At 36.5% G+C, this 21214-nt stretch overlaps 1 protein-coding gene across 1 annotated transcript in view; it reads right to left on the minus strand.

Moving 5' to 3' along the window:
• Nucleotides 1-21214, minus strand: part of HEATR5B (HEAT repeat containing 5B) — a gene marked incomplete at its 3' end in the record, with an annotated part of 44871 nt that overhangs the window by 9889 nt on the left and 13768 nt on the right. Inside the window, exons 15-27 of the mRNA XM_010010373.1 lie at nucleotides 20819-20994; nucleotides 19513-19618; nucleotides 17556-17746; nucleotides 15885-16044; nucleotides 14178-14367; nucleotides 12769-12938; nucleotides 10260-10404; nucleotides 9530-9769; nucleotides 7491-7742; nucleotides 5291-5472; nucleotides 4143-4211; nucleotides 1908-2087; nucleotides 332-569 (exon numbers count right to left, since the gene is read on the minus strand). Of these exons, the coding sequence (XP_010008675.1) occupies nucleotides 332-569; nucleotides 1908-2087; nucleotides 4143-4211; nucleotides 5291-5472; nucleotides 7491-7742; nucleotides 9530-9769; nucleotides 10260-10404; nucleotides 12769-12938; nucleotides 14178-14367; nucleotides 15885-16044; nucleotides 17556-17746; nucleotides 19513-19618; nucleotides 20819-20994 (2299 nt within the window). The remainder of the gene's footprint in view (nucleotides 1-331; nucleotides 570-1907; nucleotides 2088-4142; nucleotides 4212-5290; nucleotides 5473-7490; nucleotides 7743-9529; nucleotides 9770-10259; nucleotides 10405-12768; nucleotides 12939-14177; nucleotides 14368-15884; nucleotides 16045-17555; nucleotides 17747-19512; nucleotides 19619-20818; nucleotides 20995-21214) is intronic.

Raw genomic sequence — 21214 nt, forward strand, 5'->3', positions numbered from 1 at the left:
CCATAAAACATAGACCCACTCCGATCTCAAGGGCTATGTTTTTCTTACAGTAAACATCTTTTTGCATTTGATATCAAACAGGTGTAGAAGTATTCTTAATTCTACAAAGACACAGATTTAATGATCTCTGTGATTCAGATAAAGCATATATTCATTGCAAATTGAAGGAAAAAAGCACACTCACTTCAACCACACATTCCTATTACAGACAGGCAAAAATTTATCACTTGCGCCAAAAACACTCATACCAAATAATTTAGATAGTAATTTTGCAGTCTCAACTAAGGATTTCTTTCTGGTTTTCACAACACAGAGTAATTCCAGTGCTTACCATCTGGTGGAAGCTGGGTAGCAAATTCAGCTGGTAAAGTTAAAAGAGCATAATCTTTCAGTGCAGCTAACCAGAGACGGCTAAGCGCAGGCAGCTCAGGTTGTACAAGTGTTATCAAACTGTCTGGTGGCAACTCATCTACAGTACCAAAATCATCCTCATCTTCCTCTATGGTCTTTAAAACACGTTTTGGCTTAGTCTCTGCTTCTTTCTTAATTTTCATAGCAACAACATACACCTAGAAGAAAAACAGACATTGAAGCACATGCTGTGAGATCCTAAAAAGAAAAAAAAGCATCAGCCTTTCCCATGTGAAAGTAATAGATTCCAGACACAGATGACTCACCAGAAAATGACTGGGGGAAAAGAAAATTGCAATACAATTACATTTTATTTAATTTTTTTTTTTTTTTTTTTTATTTTTTAAATGAAAAAGGGAGCTGATCATAATAGTTTAATTTTTTTTTTAATTTCTAACAGTATATAACACTTAGGGGCATAAATGGCACTTTCCTAAAACAAACTGGCTACATTTTTTTTCATAAGAAACTGTCAATTACTGCTTCTCTATGCAAACATATTGATTTAAATAATTGATTTCATTAAATCAGTCCATCTTTCTTGCAAAGATTTCTTTGACCTACAGTAAGAGCTACTACATAAATTAGAGTAATTAGCACTTTCTGGGAGCAGATTAAGTATCATAAAGAAATGAAAATGGCTTTAAGTGTGTTACGTGATTACAAGAACATTTACATGTTCATCTCTGATAGAAGCTATGAGAGGATAAAAAGATTTTCATAACTTTGCATAAATACGGGAATAAGAAATATCAGAAAAATATAGTAAAAATAAGCATTTTTTTCTAAGAGAAATATAACAGAAGTGTCTTCACACAGCAGATGCTCCACATGAAAGCTGAAAATTACCGTATGAAATGTTAATACTTTCCTTTGTAATTTCAAAAGCAACTTCCATAAAAATGTAATGGGAAAAAAACCCAAACCTTTAAGTACTACACCAAAAGAAACCAAAATACCATTTGTGTAATTATATGTAGAGCTCTACAGAATGCGAGTAACATTTTAGGAAGCAAGGCAATGTAAATAGCACTAACTCTTGTGTAAATAGACTACTGGTATTCCAGCCATTCACCAACAGTATCTACATTAAGCCTGTAGTTTATTATGAACACTTTGACAAACTCCTAGTTAATTAACTTCAATAATGTTACAGAATACATTTTAAGGTTGTTTGGTTTTGAAGTTTTTAAGTTTAAGAGCAATAAGATGAGAGGAGAATCAAAATCTGATGCATGGGTATGAGCGCATACTTTGACACAGAAAAGTGCAATAAAACAAAGAACAATCAAGCCATACTGTAAGTATGGATTGACGGAATGGCAGAAAAACAAACAGAGAAAGATAGAGATGAAAACATCCCAGGAGTAGAAATCGCAACACATAAGGAGGAGGGCAGATGCAAGGCTCACTGGCAGAACAGCCAGTGAGATGTGAGTCTGTTACTATGCTGCAAAACTTTTTCAATCTTTAAAGACTTAATGGTCAACATTTACCTCAGCCCATGCTTTCAGAACTGCAAGTTTTTCCATAGTAGTCGCACTCTCTCGGTAAAGCTGGCTAGAAGATCCTTTTCCTGCTTGCACTTTATCCAGGGAAGAGACAAGAAGGTTGTGAACTCGGCGGAGATCATTCAGGTCACTTACAACCCCACTTCCTATCCAAGCGCTACATACCTAAACAACAAAGTTCAGAATCATTCTAAATTAACAGAAAACCCAAACAACATCATAAATAATAAAAATAACCACTCCCTAAAAAAACCCAAAACAAACAACAACCAAAAAAACCCCCACAAACCCAAAAACTGTAAGAAAACAAAACCCAAAACAACCACCACAGAAAACTGAGAGGCTCTCTTCCTGCTTAACATAAAAATATCTGAGGTTTTCCTTTTTCTCTCCCCACCAACGATAACAAAATTGCTCAGGTGAGTGGTTACAGAGGCTGTATTTGTAATGGAACTTCAATCGATAAAAGTATATCTTTAAAAACCCACACTCCTCAAATTAAATATTAAGGCTCCATACCAATAAAAGCTTTCAAGATCATTAATGTCAAGGGAAAACCTAGAAATGAATGAAATGAAATTTTATAAACATCTGGGTTCTGATCTGGAACTGGCAGTTCCAGATCTGGAACAAACATTATGAGACTTGGTGGACAGACATTTTTCATTTGAATTAAATGGACACAAACAGGTACTTAAAATACAAACATCATACAGATCAGCTGCCCCTCTCTAGTGCTACATATTGGCATTCATCCTCTGAAACACATTCACACCCAGACATAATGCAGGCAATAGAAGAATTCTGGTGCAGCTGCTTTTCTACAGAAAGAAAAAGGGACAAATTCTTTCAGAAGAGCTGCTTTGATTGTGGTGGTGACTCTACAAGGATGAGGAATGGAAGCAAACCAAAGAACTCTTAACAGTTCTTATCTGACACACTCTTTATGGCATTTTTGTTCTATTTCAAATTTATTTTGCTTTTAGAGAACCAGTTCCATGAAAGCCTCTGGCAAAGGGCCTCTCATGCCCTGGAATGATGGACATATTTAAAGTAAACTGAACACAAGAAGTGTCACAAAGGTGGACAGGACAAAGCTGCTGAAAACCTGTCACCAAACCGTAACTCATTCACAGTAGGACTAAGACCAGCTTCACTCCTACTGCTGGGCAAGTCAACACCTGTTTCAGTAATAACATAAAACTGTAACATCAATTTCATTCGGTGCAACTCATCTCTGTCCATGTAACTTCTAGAGAGAACTAAATATCCAAATGTAATCTCCAACCATTCAATCCTGTAAGTGGATCGAGTCCACACATCCACTTTGAAACTAGTTGAATAGGGAAGATTTTGACAAATTATAAGGAATGTTACATGTTTTCACATAAGCTGCCTCTTCATCTAGTTTTAATCACACAAACATTCCGTAAGGCGAGATATGTATACTCTTTCCTATGTATAGATACCAAATTATGCCTTATTTGATCTATCCTTACAAGTTTCACTAGAAATTAGAGTACAAAAAAAAAGCACAATCACAGTCTTGCTGAACCAAGATTTACTGAACAAAACTCATGAAGTTATTTTAAAATTGATGTTTGCATAGCTAATTAAACTGCTGCTTTACACTATAGTATTAACTTATCTGCCACATACCAGATACTACTACAGTAATGTTGCCAATAGCCAATTTAAACTACAGTAGCACAAGGCTGCACACAAGAAAAAACACACACGTACACAAAAATCTTTCACTGAATTTTCACTGAGGTTGTTACTATGACTGTAATGAGAATGCTCAGACCTTCTAAGATCTAAAATAGAGTCCCGATCCAAACAGAAGTTCAGTGTTTAAAGGTAAATTATCAGTAATCCAAATATTTGATTAGACTGAAAGTCATCTCAATGAATACACTGCTATTGGCCTCAGTAAGCCAGAATTTATTTTTTTTCTTTTAGAAACAAATGCAGAAATGACATGAAGACATAATTATTTTCAGGAAGACTAAATATTTTCTGACACAGCTCCCTAAAAGGACTTCTGCACTTCTGAGGAACAACATATATGACTAGAAGACTCAACAGATGTTGCAAATACACCACAGCTTAGATTTACAAAATTTCGTAGTCATTTGCTACTAATTCTTTTCTGCATACTTCTTCCAAAAAGGACAAAAATCGGCTTGGCTTATACTATCTGAATACTTTTCTCCGTACCTGACAGGCCTTTGCAGTTATATCAGATGGTGTATCTTGGGAAAAAGCTGGCCTCAGAGCAGCTCCAACCTGTTGATAGAAGAAAATGTTAGAAATCCAGCTACAACAGTGATGCAACATTCTCTATCTCACCTTGTGTAAGGCTCAGCACATATATAGAACAAACAAGATAAGATTGCTAATTTTAGCATTATAGTTACACCCCAAACTTACCCTTGCTGTCTCACAGACATTTACAATAGTATTCTTTAAGAAACAACAAAGTCCTAAACCAGTTTTTTCCTGCTTGCCTACTGCCTTTTTAAGCCTCAGCTACCTTTGTCCAATATGTGTTATTAACTTCCTTTTGTTAATGAGTATCCTTTTAATCATTAAAGTATTACAGGTGCAGTTTATGCTAAGGCTCAAGAAGCCATTGACTTTTTGATGTCCAAAAGAATAATGATGATGCAGATCCAGCCATAACCACCTGATTTCACAAGTTGCCAAAATGACAAATACTGACAGGAAAAGCCTTTTTGGCAATTACTATAAGGCAGTTTTTTTCAGAAACAAAATGAACCATGTCAAAAAGGCAGAAGCTACAGCACTAAAGAAGAAAAAGGAAGTAAAAAGGATGAAAGCCTGCATTTAGAATGTATCTGGAAAGATCCCGAATACAAAGTGAAAACAAAAGAGGTTTGAGTTAATCTATGCAACAAACTAAAGCAATAATACCCCAAAATAGATTTTCAACTGCCCAGCTCCCATTCCTATACTTTTGTAGCTTTCACTTAAACAGAAGCATATTCATTAACTCCCAGATTATGAAACAGATATATTAGATTCAATCTGCAACTGAATCAGTGTTAATTTTCCAATTCCTAATTCTACAAACGAAATGCCACTCTTGCAAAAAAATTGAATGTAACTTGTAATATTTGGCTTTCAAGAATCAATAGCTACCAAAATTTTACTTTTATCAGCTACTAAATTACAATACATAGGAAGGGATATAACACATTTTGAAGATGTAAACAGAAGTGTCTCTTCAGTACATTTTCACAGATACAAAAATCTCTTCATAGGTCTTTTGAAGTTACAAAATGTTCTCAAAGCTAATACTGGCAGAAACAGACAGTTTCCTGAACTTATAGAGGAGGTCTCACATTAGCCTGATACTGCTCCAGTATCACATGGCCTGGAAACTCTGGCTCGGGAACTGATGCAAATTTCTTGATAATGTCTTCAAGAGCTTGAAGACCCGCCATTCGTAACTGGTTGCTGTGATCAGTCGCAGCCATGAATGCCATTCGGATAAGGTCAGAGAGATGAAGTACTAAGAAGTCATCTTAGGAACAAAACAGAAAGAGCTATTTAATAACTTAAAAGATATCTGACATGTTAGCTATTTGTAACATTTTCCTCATTGATATGTACAAATTTTACGTATTCTTTTTTCAATGGTTCACATTTAGGTTATGGAAGAAGGCAGGGAACAATGTAACCTATTTTGTTTTCTCTCCCCACCCCTTAAAAGCAATAAGAGAACTTTCATTCCTAAGACAATCTTAAAAATTAAGCACAAATTTGAAACAAAATGAAATACATGATATACAAGAATTGCATTGAACAGAGTATCTTAGCAGAGAGTAGAACATTCAAGTAAAGCTTTTTTCAGTGATCCTTCTATCCTACAGAAGTCAATTTGTGTTCCAGTCCTATGCTTATAGTGACCCCTGCTGATAGAGAAAAACCTCGCCAAGTTTAAACACATAAAAACTGAGTATGCCTCTAGTTCTGCTACCAAAAGCCACATCCAAGGCTATATGCAAGCAGCACACGACATACAGAAAAGTATGCATAAAACTCAGTAACGTTTCTGAAAGGATTAGTCTTCTCTATTTATTAATTTTATTTCTTTCCTTACTCTCAATTTGAAAATACCAGTTGCTGTACAACTAATTTAAAAAAAAAAAAAAAAAAATATTTAAAAACATCCTATCCAGGATGACAAAACCCACAAATTATAAAAGCTCTACATATTTTCAAGTGTTTTTCAAGATTTTTCAAGAAAAGTTTATTTTGTGGCTGAAAGTTTTCAAAGGCATGTTGGAAAAGACTGACTATCACTTAAAAACTTACAAAGTGTTAAAGCAGACACTTAATTCTTCAGACCATCACAGATGTTAGCAAAATCTAAATATTTTGGAAGTTTAAGCTGGGGTGGTAGAAGTTTCACAAGCTTTTATTTTTACAATAATACCAAACACAAAGATCGCTTTATATAAATTCAGACATGCAGATTCTCAGGATTATTATATGCGATCTTCTGCAGAATCTTGTGATTTTCTCTATAACAAAATGCCATCTCAAAATAAACTTTCCCAAAACTCTTCCCTCTTAGTCTTCAGTGACCTTAGCCTCAAACCAATTCATAAACAAGATTCTCACATAACCACACAGTGCTGGGACCAGACTACACCAAAGCAACACAAGCCAAGACTTAATAAATCTCCTCATCATGGTAGACACCCTCAACAACACAAACACTAAAATCCATTAATCCCATGCATTCTAGGATGTTCATGATATTCATCCTACATACACTAAGTCCTCATGACCATTACATGAGCGAAAGCAAACAACCACTATGCACCAGAACCAATACACACAGACAACTTAAGGACAGAAACCTCCCACTATCTGGTAGAAAAATGTTTCTTCACAAAACTGTGTTACCTCTGACCTCTCAATTCTGATCCTCTAACCCATAAAAGCATTTTCAAAATGTGAGCTTGAAAAGTGAATATTCGTCACTCTTATGGATACCAAAAGAATGAACATTATAAAGCATCTGGGTCCCTGTATTCTAACTCCCTCCCATATCCCTCTCTCTGCAACCAATACCACAGCAATAATTACCTGGCCTTATCTCTCTTTTCCTTCCTAGCATCCCTTTTGTCTGGGGATGCTAAAATCATCTCTGAAGTCTAATTCACTACTGTCATTACGTTATGTTCAGAAACTGTTCCCAGCTTTAGCTAGACATCTATTGCTTCCATTTCAGACTGGAGAAAAGGCTTGCAAATCTAAGGGTTTTCGTTTTTCCCAAGCAGATCAGTCTGAGAATTTATATTCTCCAGCAAACATCATTCCTTGTGTTCATAGTATGGTTAACTACAGTGGATATGCAACTACAGTTTTAATGACTTCTGCAAGGCATTTCCTTTGGTTTTAACCATTTGAATGAAAGGGTAATTTTTTTTTTTTCCTTGGTTGCGTAATCTTAAACTGTAAAGAAGTGTAAAAAATAAAATAAAATAAAAAATTAAAACTAAACCCAAGACATGCACACTCTCTAATTACTTTTGGGGTTTTTAAGTCTGGCTGAACGAGCCAGTGCCAGATCGAAGTGCGCCTTGTCAGCATTCTCACACAGCATGATAACGCGGCATAGACAATCTGCTGCAAACACACGAGTCGCCCAACGAGGTGCTACAGAAGGCTTGGATTTATCCTCTTCACCCAAGGTGGTAAACATTGTATCATCATCCATCTCATCCTTCTTCTCTGATTCTTCATCCTTCCCTCCTCCCAAAGGAGCCGCAGTGCTCATGTCTACAACAGACAACAATGAAGAAGAAAAATCCCACTCTTACAATCCACAGAAGACAGCTAAGGACATATTCAAGATTTCCTTACAGACGAATTCTTCTGTTGAAACAACAGCATTTGTAAAAGTCTCAAAAGGCATAGGAAAATCAGTAAAAGAAATGTTTTTCACCTCTAATCTGGGCTATATTATCCTTTATTTGGCTTAAATGGTAAGAAATTCCTGTGATGTTAATTCTCCACAGATAGCAACTATAGTCGAATCCAATATCTAAGGTCTCAGCTTTGAAAATAAACCTATTAAATTGCCAATAAACAGAGTAATCACATTGCCAGGCTCAGAATCAAAGCTTGGCTTTGAACTATTCAGCTCCTGTTTCAAGTGAAAGCTAGAATGCACGTTAAACTGAATCAAAACTACAAAATTCCATGCAATGGGATGAATATGCAGCCAAGTAGGCAGTTTATGGCACCCATAAATGTGTTTAACATTCAAAAAATTCTTTTCTCTAAGTGTAGCTGTAAGACTTCATTTCAGAAAATGAAATTACCTCAGGGATCATTTAAAAAAAAAACCACCAAAATCCAACAAAAAAACAACTCACCAAACATGCACTTTTACTATTCAGAAATGAGAACATAAAATCTCAATGACAAGGTCTAAATTAGCAAAATGCCAAGATACTGACAAAAATTACTCTGGCAATAATTAGAAGAGAACAAGAGGAAATCATTGCAAGCGTAATAACCAACCCCAACGAAGGGGTCTAAATTTAAGCAGCTGAAGAGCAAAGACATTCAATAAACAGAGAATGAGGCTATGGCAAATCAAACATGGATGATGACAATTCACAAGAGTGTTTTGAGAAAGCATCTAGGACCTTTTGTAGCTGATTTGTAAATCTCTGTTTGAAAAGCAAACCAGATCCTGTGCGTATACCAGTTAGCTGGATCAAAAAGAGTTCAATATGAAGTTGCTTGCTCAAAGTACAGCTGACAGAAGCTTATTTAAATATGGTTCTTTTGGAGATTATTTCAGCTATTAATAAATAATAGATTGGATACCATGTTAAAAACTTTAAAACCCACCCCACATGAAATAAGAAAAGGACATGTCAAATTCAAACTTGAGAAACCAGGTCCTTCTCACTAGGTCAATATATGGAAACTACATTACATAAAGAAATCATTGGCAGCATTACTCATCAGTTAACGTAAAGCTGGCAACAGATGAACTCACAGTATGCCAATAAACAAGTATAAATGTAAAGGAAATTAACAGAATCTGCGTCACAACCATCCTACAAGCTGAAAAACAGGAATAAGGTCTCAGAGGACAAGATCTATGCAAACAAGTCTGCAAAGCTGAACAACAAGCAAAAGTTTCATCACCATGGTAACCCATAGCACACAAGTAACTCACAAAACCTCACCAAATAAAGCTTAGAGCTTACACAGCACTCTTCTTTCTGTATGGTCCTGATATATAAAGGCTAAAAAGAGTATGTCTGCTAAGATACTGAAATGTCAGAGTAATAATCACACTGTGACTCCTTTGGAAATCCTACTTCAAGGCAGCTAACTTTTCAATCTTAACAGCAATATTCTAAAACTTAACATAACATTGACGATTTTTTCTTTCTAAGAAAGTTTTAATGAACTATAATCAAAGTTCTATATACAAGTTACATCTTAACTAGGATAAAAGAGAAGCTCCAAACAAATATTGCCAGAAGATGCTAATACTAAGGACATACTGTCCTTTTTGTGAACAGAGAACATAGAATACTCACCGCTGGAAGCTGCAAGGACATCCTTACAAAGCATTAGCCAGTGAGAAAGGTTTTCTACTGCCAGTGATGAAAGCATATGTCCCAGAGTATCATGGATATCTGAGCACAGCTTCCGATCAGTCTCCCGATCCAACATTCCAAAAAGGACACCTTCAAGGCCTGTCTCTGTTATATTAACCCCCTGATGCCGGGAATGAGCATCTCGCCGAGAACCAGCTCCTGGTGCAAAAGGATTGATATCTGCAAGATGGTAATGAGAAATCTTTTCTGAAATCAGTGACTCAGTTTTAAAACTTGGTATAACAAACTAGAACTGGACATTGTGTATTTGCGTGTGTGTAGTTCCGACAATGATACACCAAGATGTTACTGAATTTCTTCTGTACAAACACTACGAAGATTTTAATTCAGCAATTCATTTAATTTGCTTTCTGCATGGCAAATAACACCTCCTGGTATTACTTAAAAAAAACCCAAACAAACAAAAAAAACCTCAAAACCAAGCAAAAAACTCTCTCAAGTCTGAACTTGAGAAAAAAAAAGAAGTTATAAGTGAAATTCAAGAGGTAAGCATGAGTGCAGCCAGAAGTCATTTGAACTGGAAGGGACAGTTTTAGGATTTTTTTTCTGTTGTTGGGGGAGTTGTTGGGGTTTTTTTCCCCCCCTCACACACATGCACACATACGTGCACTCAACTGTTACAAAAAGGCCACATGAAAGACATACTTACTGATGCCACTGTTTTCCTTATCCCCAGCATTTTTTGCTAAGCTCATGGCATATTCACAAACCTCTGCTGCTTCCCTCTGAGCAAGCTGTCGTAAACATGCAACTGCAGCCCGGCGAAGCAGCAAGTGGGAGCTGCACAAATGAACCTAAAAATCAAAACCATTACAGGCGAGTGAACTGATGCACCCCAATATCAGTAAATCAGCACTGCTAAGGACTAACAGCATTCTATTTTTCAATCATATGCCCATGTGAGAGCTGCTGGGTGCCAAGCTCTTTACAAAATATTGAAAGTTCAGAAGTAAGCATTTTTTATAATGTACAAATATGAAAATAAAGCTGACATACACAGAGCTGACAGTGGTTATCTGGTTAAAGAGATAAGAGCTTAAATATTGAAACTGCTGCACCAGTGATTTTGACTAATAATACTTTCCTATCTGTTACACTCCCCATATTCTGCTATAGCTTTAAATCACATGCTTTTAAACAAAAAGCCATAATCAGGTACACCACACATGACACCTATCAAAAACTTCTATTTCAGACTTGTAACAGAATTTATGGCATACGTTTTTATAGGTGCCTGTCAAAAAGACAGCTTCATACTTCTTTGCTAACCAATACTGGCTTCTAATTACTTTTGAATCACCTCAAATACAAGCAAATATTTTTCTTAGAGAAGAATTGTGCATGGTCCCTATTTTCCCAAGAGGAAGTAGCTGCACAAAGAACTCTATGTTTTTCCACAGTGGAAGAGATGGAGAGTGCACTTTTAAGAAACTCTAATTCTTTATTTACCCCAGGGAATTTGTTTTTAATAAACCAAATACACATTTGCTCTCTCGGTATTAGGCTATTATGCAGATGGAAATTGCTTTCCTAAATGAAATGGTTGTATAGTTTATAAGACATTTTAACAGTAGATCTTTATTCCACATATGCGCCAGGTTGGACAGAACCTTGGGTGACATAGTGTGTAGTGTCCCTGGAACTAGATGATCTTAAGGTCCTTTCCAACCCTAACTATTCTATGATACAAATATACAAGATTTTAGTCCTGAAAAGCAAGCAGACTTTAAAGAACCTCTAAATATCACACTGAGGTTGTTTTAATGGCACTAAACCACAGAATATTTGGGGGATTTAATTAATGGAAAGAGTATTCCCCATTTTAAGTTACAAAACAAACAACTGGTGGTTATATAGCCAATGCAGGAAAAAGAAATGAAATTAGATTGTGGAACTGTGTGGTTTAATTTTGATACCTGGCATTAACTCAATTTAAAAATTAGTTAGAAAACAATGAAGAATTTCCTAATGGAACAGGTAAGGCAGACCTTGCCTACATATCTATGTACCTGCAGCATAAATAAATGTGCAAGACAATTCAGAGGAAAGCTTACCAAACTAAGTACGACTTGGAAGTAAGGAATATGAGAAAAGAGAAGAAAAACAGCTTTTGTTCAGCAAAGGACCATAAACGAACAGGAAAGAGACAGCAGAAAACCTCTGGAAAAGTTTCCAAGACAGCACTAGTCATTCCTGCATGAATATCATTGTAATATTACCCACTGGTACTTACAGAGTAAATGGTTATAGTGATTGCTTGTCGTGTTGTACACAGTATTTGTACAAAAGGGCATACCTACTTTTGAGTATGCTGCACTCCATGCTAAATATTGTGAAAAGAGAAGTGACGGATTGTAGGAACACACTGAACTCCCAGGAGTGCTCCAGAGCAGGGGGGCGGGCAGGGAGCAAGAGTCAGTGCTGGAGGGCAAGCATGTACACTGAGAGGGTGCCCTAGGGAAAGTCTGGATGTTAGACTAAGAAAAAGTTCCAATGTTGACCTAAGTAGGATGACACTCCTTCAGGTAACACAGACCCACCAGTTCCACAAAGAATGACACAAAGAATTTTGCAAAATGGCCAACAGACATTGGACTGCTGAACCCTCTAAAAAAATTTTCAAATAGTATAACAAAGACAAAAAAAGTCTTATCAAAATGCACACCCACACACAGCACCTTTCCTCTTACAGTCATACTCAGTGTTTTGGGTTCCAGCCTGAAGCCAAGACTTGCTGACAGAATGTTAATAAAGAGAGAAAGCAATGCTAACAGCAGCAGCACAGGAATTTGAATGTCAACGTTGACTCTACTGAGAGTGGTAAAATAACTCCAAAAGTCACCTACTTTTCTCCAGCTCACTCACTTCCCTTTGTGAGTGCAATGAGTTGGTGGAAACAGCGTTCAGCATCTTTTTACTCACTCATATAAATGCTTGCTATCTTGTGCTATTGAGGGTGAAAGAGAATCAGACCCTGTGATTTCGATTTGGGCAGCATTCTGAAAAGACCTAAAATGGATTGGGGACAGGCACCCTTTATTGCACTCCAGTATTTCTGCAAACATACAGGGATACTTGACATCTTGTTAAGTACTTCTGTCCTCTGCTAAGCATGTACATAAAACTTTAAGGAACAAAAGGATGCATTTTGTACTCACGCAAAGACTGGGAACCAGACTGGACAGGTTGACATGCCGTGGCGCAAACATATGAAGCTGCTGAAGGCAGGATATGGCAGCTGCCTGAACAAGAGAGTCTGAATGGTCTTGTGTGATTGCACATCCCACCAAACATGAGGAACGGATTGTTGAAATTGTAGCTCCGTTACCTAATGATGTAATACAATATCCTTAACACAGCATAATTTTTGTACACCAACTGTAGGCTTTAAGCCTTTGAGAAACAAGAATTGTTAATGCTTCAAAGTTCACAGATTAACATGCAACTTTTCTGGATTCCTACTGAAAACTAGTATCTACATAATTTCAAAGAAACACTATAGAGTGTTTCAGTATCTTTTTTTGTCCTGTCTAAACAAAACCTTGGATCAATTATCTTCAGTCAGAAATATTCTGAGAATATCTACACAGGACATGAAACCTGAATTTGAATTCTGAAAGTCTCTTTGATTCTGTACATATGGACAACATTTCACGCACCAAACCATTTCCTAAAATATCGGATAGTGTTTAAGCTAACATATAGGTATGCAAGTAATTTTAATTAGCTCCAATAGATGAGTTGCACTGCTATAACAGGACAAGAATTCTAAAGAATGGTATTAAATTTGAAAAATAACCCATTCTGTATTTTGAGAATTAACCTGAATCAGGTTTATAAAAAAATCTTGAATTACAGAAAAAGGTAACCTGTAGAACACATTCTACATAAGCTGTTGTTCAGTTAAAAAGTGAATGATGATCTATATCAAAAGGTTAACACACAAAACACAGATACACAAGTTCAATTAGACCATCTAGAAACTCTTCATAACTACAAATTTAAATCCAATTATTTAAAGTTCCACTAGGCACTGGCTCTCTGGCACTGCATCAAAGACCACCCTACAAATATAAACAAACAAATAAATAAATAAATAAAAATCAACAGCTGGAGAAAGGTACAGTGACCTAAGAATATCAAGAATGAATGGAAATGAGTTATAGGTCAAATATTATCAATTATGTCAAACTTAAGCTCTTGTTTGTGTTAAAAAAAAGCAGAGGAAAAAAAATCTTGCCTCTTGCCCCACCTCTACTGAAAAATATCAACAGCAAAATATGCAGCAAGGGTGTTCTTCACCTTTTACCTACCATGCAGATTTGCCAGAACACCAGACATTGCTGCAACTACTTCACACAAACCTCAAACTGCAGTTAAAAAAGCTCCCAGCAGTCTTAAGTGTGATCAGAAGTGAGGCTGCTTGCATGACTGTAACAGAATTTGTCAACACCACCCCCTCCCCACCTGGAACTGCAACAAACAAAACTTTATTTTCTTTAAGACTGCAATATATTATCTTTATACAAGTTAAGATTTTTAGTTTTCACTTCAAATTCCTACTAACCTTGCAGCTCAGGCCCAACAGTAGTTATTATAGCTCCAAGACAGCGGCCTAGGCATTGATGTACTTCTGTATGTGACGGTGGAACAGTTAAGAGCAGAGTAAGAACTAGGGACAGAGTTGGCTCCACATATCCACGGTACATTGGTCCACTAGAATCTACTATCAAAGCAAGCGAATGGAGAGACCAGGTCTATCAAACAAAAAACAAATTAATATTTTTCAGTAATACATTCAGGAAACTTAAACAATTCTGTGTGCAACTGAGCCTACCTCTGTTATGCCCTTGCTTAAACATGTCTAGTTAGCTACTCTGACTCCAGATGTGTTCCAAAGGTCTAAATCTCAAGCAATCACCTGGGAGTTTAAATAATTGAAGAAAAGACAAAGAAGCTACTCTAGCATATCTTCTGTCACGGTAACAATTTAAACCAAGGTGGAAGTATGATTCTGTACAGTTACCAGGGGTTTCAGCTTCCCAATCTGTGGGTATAAAGTGCCCCTACTCATGGGTGGCACACAACTTCCTACTGCTAAAGCATAATAGTCAGTCACTATTTCAGATAATCGTTTCCTTACAGTAACTTGTGAAATTACCTGTTATATCAGGCAATTACAACGTAATCTTTGAAGAACAATAATTACAGACAAGACACTTGTTTTTACTTAAAAAAAAAAAAAAAAAAAATGGTTGGGTTTTGGGGGTTTTTTTTTTTGGTTTTGTTTTTTGGGGTTTTTTTTCTGAAGTAATTCTTTTATTCTAGTGCTTTGATAGGTTTCGTTACTGGAGGGAAAAAAATAAAAGCACTTTTCCCTCTAATATTCAACTTCTTTAAAGACAAATGTACTGGTCCATCTAGCCCTTTCTTTGTCTCACAGCAGCAGCTACAAACTGAAGGGAGAGTAAAAACAGACCAAGACACTGACCCCTCAAATTTCTCCTGGGAGAGCAAGAACAATGCATTCTCCCAATTTTCAAGTATTTTCAACTTTGGAAACTTCATGAGCTGCACAGTGTTTATAGCTAACCAACAACTCCAAAGGCATTGCTCTTTCAACATTATGTTTAGTCCTCTTTATACTCTACCAGCAACTTTTACCAGTCAATCTGTCCTCTTATGAGAGTCCACATGTCTACAGTCCATAGTGGATAGAAACTCCTCCTCACTTTTGCCTTATCTTGGACTTGGCTCTTACTAGTTCCCTTTCTGTCCCCTAACTGCAGTAGACTTGCAGCAGATTTTTGTTATCATAATATAACCCCCAAAGATGATGTACTGCCATACTCTACTCACAGTGTCACATATACAGCAATTGCTTGGCAAAGAAAACTACTGCTCATGACCCAAGATTCCAGTAACTGATGTTAACCATTAGCCAGTCATTAAAACTTTAGTCTACAGCTAAGGTAAAACTAACACATTTTGCTTTACAATTATGGCAAAGTTAGAAATATACCCACGGTGAATTACTCTGGTGCCACTGACAAGCAGACACTTGTGAGTCCGAATTAACATGACCACTTACAACTGCCTCGCTAACGAACAGAGAGGTTACGTTTTAATTGCAGTACATATTTGGGATTCTGTACTGTAGGAGTTTATAAGGAAAGTTCCACTTTCTTCATGCTCCCTGGCACGTGCTACATCCATATGATTTGGCTTACACATGACACTCTATTAAAGAACATCTGAACATCGTGGTTTTTACCTGGACTTCAGGAGAGGTTCCATCTTGTGCCAAAGCCAAAAGAATACTGACGCTAGTTTTCAAATGCTGTCCAGAACCTATTCCACCAACATACCGATGGAGACAGCCCAGAGCCAAAGAATGGCCTGTTCTTGATACAACATCTCGAGCAGATTTTAACCTACCAATGATTAAATAAAAGGAAATCATGTAATTCACTAAGTTAGTTATAAAAAACCTTTCAAGTATCTTAACAATGCAAATGGCTAAGAGTTCTGCAGGCCACCTTGCAAGATCTTGAAAAGCCTTAACAACAAAAGCAAAACCAACATACTTAATCCATATTAAATTGGATTACATATAAAACAAGCAGGGGTGACTTCAAATGAAGAAGAGTTTCAGATGAAAGAGTACAGGAAAAGCATTTAGGGCTTACCAGTGTTTCACAGCCAACTAATTTAATAATCAGAAAAGTCATTGCTAGACCACTGCAGTGAAAAAGAATCAAGAACTGAAAAACGCCACCACATATTGAGAAATGACAAAGAAATGTACAGCTACATCTTCCACTGAAAAGTCAACTGAATAACTTTTAATACAGCTGTTTTCTTCTACAGTTAAGTTTTGTGACTTTCCCAATAAAACTTTTTTTTCTTTTTATTTTTCAAGTAGTGTTTCATTAATGACACTAAACCAGAATGAATAGCATTCTGAATGATCTAGTTGTATGAAGCAGTGACTTGTTGAGTCTTTTCCACAATACCTCTGCTTCTGGATGCATATCACATACATAATTTCTTAATTAAAACCTTTTCAGGGGTTGTGGAAGACAAAGAAAAGGCAGCTATCCTAATTAGAACAAAGAAAGGTTTGGGGATTTTTCCTGGTTGTCTATATAAGAGAGGCAAGCATGCTCAAAGCCATCAGTGAACAACAAATTAAATGCAAATCTCAAATATAAAAAAAATTACTTGACAGTGTCAACAGACTGGCAACCATTAGCAACCTGAATCCTAGATAAGATAGTCCCAGTAATAGAAGCTCAAGGAAAGATGGTAAAGGTGATGTACTTTATAACAAGATGAAATGATGGTAGGAGAGCTAGGCTAAGGCTATGTTCATACAGTCTGGCCAGCCAAAAACATGGGCTGCAGCCTTGAAGCAGGTGCATTCTGATTCACATATAGGCTGATGTCTTAAATTTAAGCCAAAAATTGGGAAATGTGGTCTTGTTATATCTACCAGACATCTTTCTAAAAGCCTAGGATTAGCAACAGAACATGGGAAAAAAAAAATAGATTACATCTATATAACCATTAGCTAGTAGATAAGTCATATCAATACGTAAAGATGTTTTGATGAAATAGAACCACTATCACACAATTCGTATTACAGATTTACTCAGCTTAAGCTGCATTTATCTATCTGAAGCAGTTTAGTCACTTTCAAGTAACTCATCAAAAACTATTCATTGGTATAATTTTACATTCCAACTAGTTTAACAACTCAGCTTTTATTCCTGGAAGAATCACATTAAATAAATCAAAAGACCCTGTTCGAAGGTTTGTTAGATCTACATAATCCTAGCAATCAAGTATGAAGAGAAGAATCAGCAAGGTATTTAGTAGAGGAATCTTCCAAACTACATTAAATGATATTTTTATTTCCTTTTCTGAATCAAAACCAACTTACTTGTCAAAACTATACTGAGCCATTCTGGCAATGAAAGACGCTTCTCCAACCACTTGAGCCATTCTGCCAAGAGCTTCACCTGCTGCACATCTCAAAATAGGGTTAGGATTATCAAGGGCACCCATTACCAGTGTCAGAGCAGATTTGCGGACTTCTTCTGGTCCTAATGTGCTTTTATTCTCAGCTAAACCCTGAATGAAAAAAAAAAAAAAAAACCACCCCAAAAATGAAAACAACATTCCAAAGCAGAGGAGAAAGGGAAGATGTAGGAGCAAGTTTACTATATTTGAGATCTTCAATTACAAATGATGCACTTTCACTTTTTGTTTAGATTTGTGGTCATCTATCCTAAAATATACTTGTTGAAAATTTTTAAAACTCAAGATCACCAGCACAGTCTTACATTTACCAACACTCTATTTCACATACCGGAAGAGCTGTTGCACCAGTCTTTTTTATCAAATGCATTACAGTGCTACATGCACTCTACTGCTACCGAATCTGAGCTAGCTTTACACAGGATACCCCAGAAGAGAAGCTTCAAAATCGAACTGCAACATCTCTTTCTGTGAGACAGGAAAACCACAGCTCAGTTATGTTTCTGCAAGAATCGCTTAAATCAAAGACATTTTACGTACATTAAAACATTTTTTTCTTAATGATCACATCTTTGCAAACGTTTATACAGCCTGTTATATGAACATTCTACAGAACAATAAAATTAACCACTGCTTCTGCAACTTCTTCAGTTCCTGTATTTCATTAATAGTACATCACCTCTCACTACAACTTTCACGAAGTCTTTTACTTTGGGAAAAATAATTAAACACACCTAAAGTACAAACACCGTATGTATTATAGAGGAAAAAATTGATTCTCATTTTCTCTTCTGAAATAGTCATTTCAGCTCAGTTTTGACAATTCTTTGGCCATTTGGCATAGCATTGGAAATTCCAGGCATGTGTCTCAGAATCTACTTTTCAAGTTGTTGCAACATGATTCTCGTTTCTAAGAACAAGCAAGAGAGATGTTGTTTTGCCAATGTTATTTTGCCATCAACCAAGGACATGGAGCCCCAGTAACAATCAGCTTAAACTAGGCAGCCAATTTTGTATGGCAAAAATAAGACAAGAAGAAACTCATCCAATCTTTAGTTACAGGTTGGCACACCTACAAGGGTAGCTTTCTCAGTGCACAGGACTTAGTTGCTCCGAAGATGAACACATATGCCAATAACAGATGTTGTCCAACACACTCATGAATTGGAAACTATATAAAACAGCATCAGGAAAAAGGGAAACTCCTTAAGAAATTTGCCAAGTAGAAAGAAAATCTTATACTCTAAGACAGTGTTCCACAAAGCCTTGAGGTAATGCAAGTCACTGAAAGCAAGTATTTCTGAGGAATATTATTTGTGACTTGCTGTCATCTAGCTTCCTGACTTGATGGCATGAGGCTGGATTTCCAAGTGTAGATAGAGAACACAGACCTGTAACTGAAGGCAGTGGGACTAGACATAAGCATCTAGAATTCTATGCAGTATTAGGGAGTCTTACGAAAAATTAAGACACCCAAAATGGAAACACAAATCTCTTTTTGTTTTTATTTCTATAAGCCTCATCTGCACAATACTATATGATATGAGGGTGTTTTTGAGTACCTATGACAATGTATTTAAATCCACCAGTACAGTGCAAATAAAACTACAGGACTGAAAAATTAAAGAAGTTTAAATACTACAGAATGCTGACTACATCTTTTCTGTGTACTGATAAATGCAGACAAAGCTCATGCCAATATCTGGAAAAAAAAAAAATTTCTATTCTGGCATTTTCAAACTTTTGAATGTTTAAGTGGTAACTTTAGTAATGTTCTTCTAACAACCTTTCGTATGGACTACAAATTGATGAATCAAATTGCTGAGCTTTGGCATCCACTACAAGTTTACAAGTTTTACCTTCAAGGCACTAAGAACCGCAGTAAAGATATTAAGCTGCACAGCTTGCTGACGAACACCTTTAGCCTGCTTAACACATTCAGCAAAGTGATCCAACATCTGTAATCTAAAACAAAGGAAAGAACACAATTTTAAGTGATATTTTTTCAAAATACAAACTAAAATACAGCTGGTAAAAAACACACACACAGAAAAGGGCCTATTAAGTTCAGTCACAGAATTTATGCTTCAAGGGCTGCAGAAGTTAGAAAGGTACACTTTAGGTAAAAAGGGTACTGTTATTCTGAACGCCCCTTTACTGGGTCTTTTAACTCATCCACAGATGTTTACTATTTCTATTGAAGAAAACACCACCAAGAAGAAATGAGTCTTCAGGTACATTTGGCTGTATAACTAGAAAGCTATGAGGACAAAATTGGAAAAAAGCTGCCTTTCCACTGCCACACACAACAATGTTACCCTCTGCATTCCTATTATTGTTCCTATCATTTTCCCCATTTAACCATGCCAGAAAGTGTTACTGGGAGGAGGAGTACTCCCTAGAGGATACCAAGAACAGAAGTATAATGAATAATCTGCATTTTTAGCTACTCCGCATCTTCCAAGCCAAATCCTTCCAAAGCTAAGAACAGATATAGATCAAGTTGAACTACTGCAAGCTGGCCTCCAGCTTACTGCAAAATGAGACTGACTGCTAGGAAAATAACTGTTCCCATCAGGACTGCAGTGAAGGATAAATTTACTTTGAAATGCATCTTGGAGCTGCTTTCACTCCGCACTCAGTGACGAATTAGCTAAACTGAATGACAAAAGTAGCCCTGACGACTTGTAACTCTGCAAAGGTAATGCAGAACACAAAGGAAAATAAGCTGAATTCCATTTGCTCTTTTTCATCATGCATAAAATCATTTGCTGAGTAGAAATTAATTGGTCTTACTCGTGGAAGCCAAATTAAATTCAACGAATGCCACTGCTATGTCAAGGCTGATATGAAGTTAATTACAGCTAGTATTTTTTCAGGAAATTTTGGTTGCAGAGATATTACTACTGTTAAACAGAGAAGAATAGTCTCCACCTCTGAACCCTAATCTTCAAAACTAATAAAACTGAGGAAATTACCTTATTTCTAAACTGGGCAGATATACTCTGGAATCCTAAGACACAATGAACACCAAATACTGAACCCTGAATTTAAAGACAGTTGATATTAAAGTAGATTCTTATTTTAAGAAAGAAAAAGAAAGATATAGTATTTTCCAGAGGACAATGCATTGGGTTCTGAAATTGAACGCTGACTTAAACTGACCTATGTTTGTAAGAGACATGAGGAAAAACCACACCAAAGAGAGCCACAGATGCATCGATGACAGATACTCCTAATGGAAGGGGACCGGGTACAGCTTCACCAGCAGGGATGCGCAAGTAAATAGAAGATGGGTCATGTTCCAAAGCACCACTTCCAGATGCACTGTTTGGCTGAAGCTGCAAAATGCCACATGAATACCTCACAATATATCTTTGCACACAAAATTTGTGAGAGACAAGAGATAACAAAAATACATATGCAGTAGCTTCGAACAACAAAATAGCTTACAGACACCTGAACGCAACTGCAATGTCCCCATGCCTATGCACGCTAGCATTTACAGGGCCAGCTAAATCTCAGAGGGTCAAAGCAATTAACAGCTGGATAAATGCATAA

The sequence above is a fragment of the Nestor notabilis genome, unplaced genomic scaffold, assembly GCF_000696875.1.
Source record: "Nestor notabilis isolate BGI_N333 unplaced genomic scaffold, ASM69687v1 scaffold13662, whole genome shotgun sequence".
NCBI lineage: Eukaryota > Metazoa > Chordata > Aves > Psittaciformes > Psittacidae > Nestor > Nestor notabilis.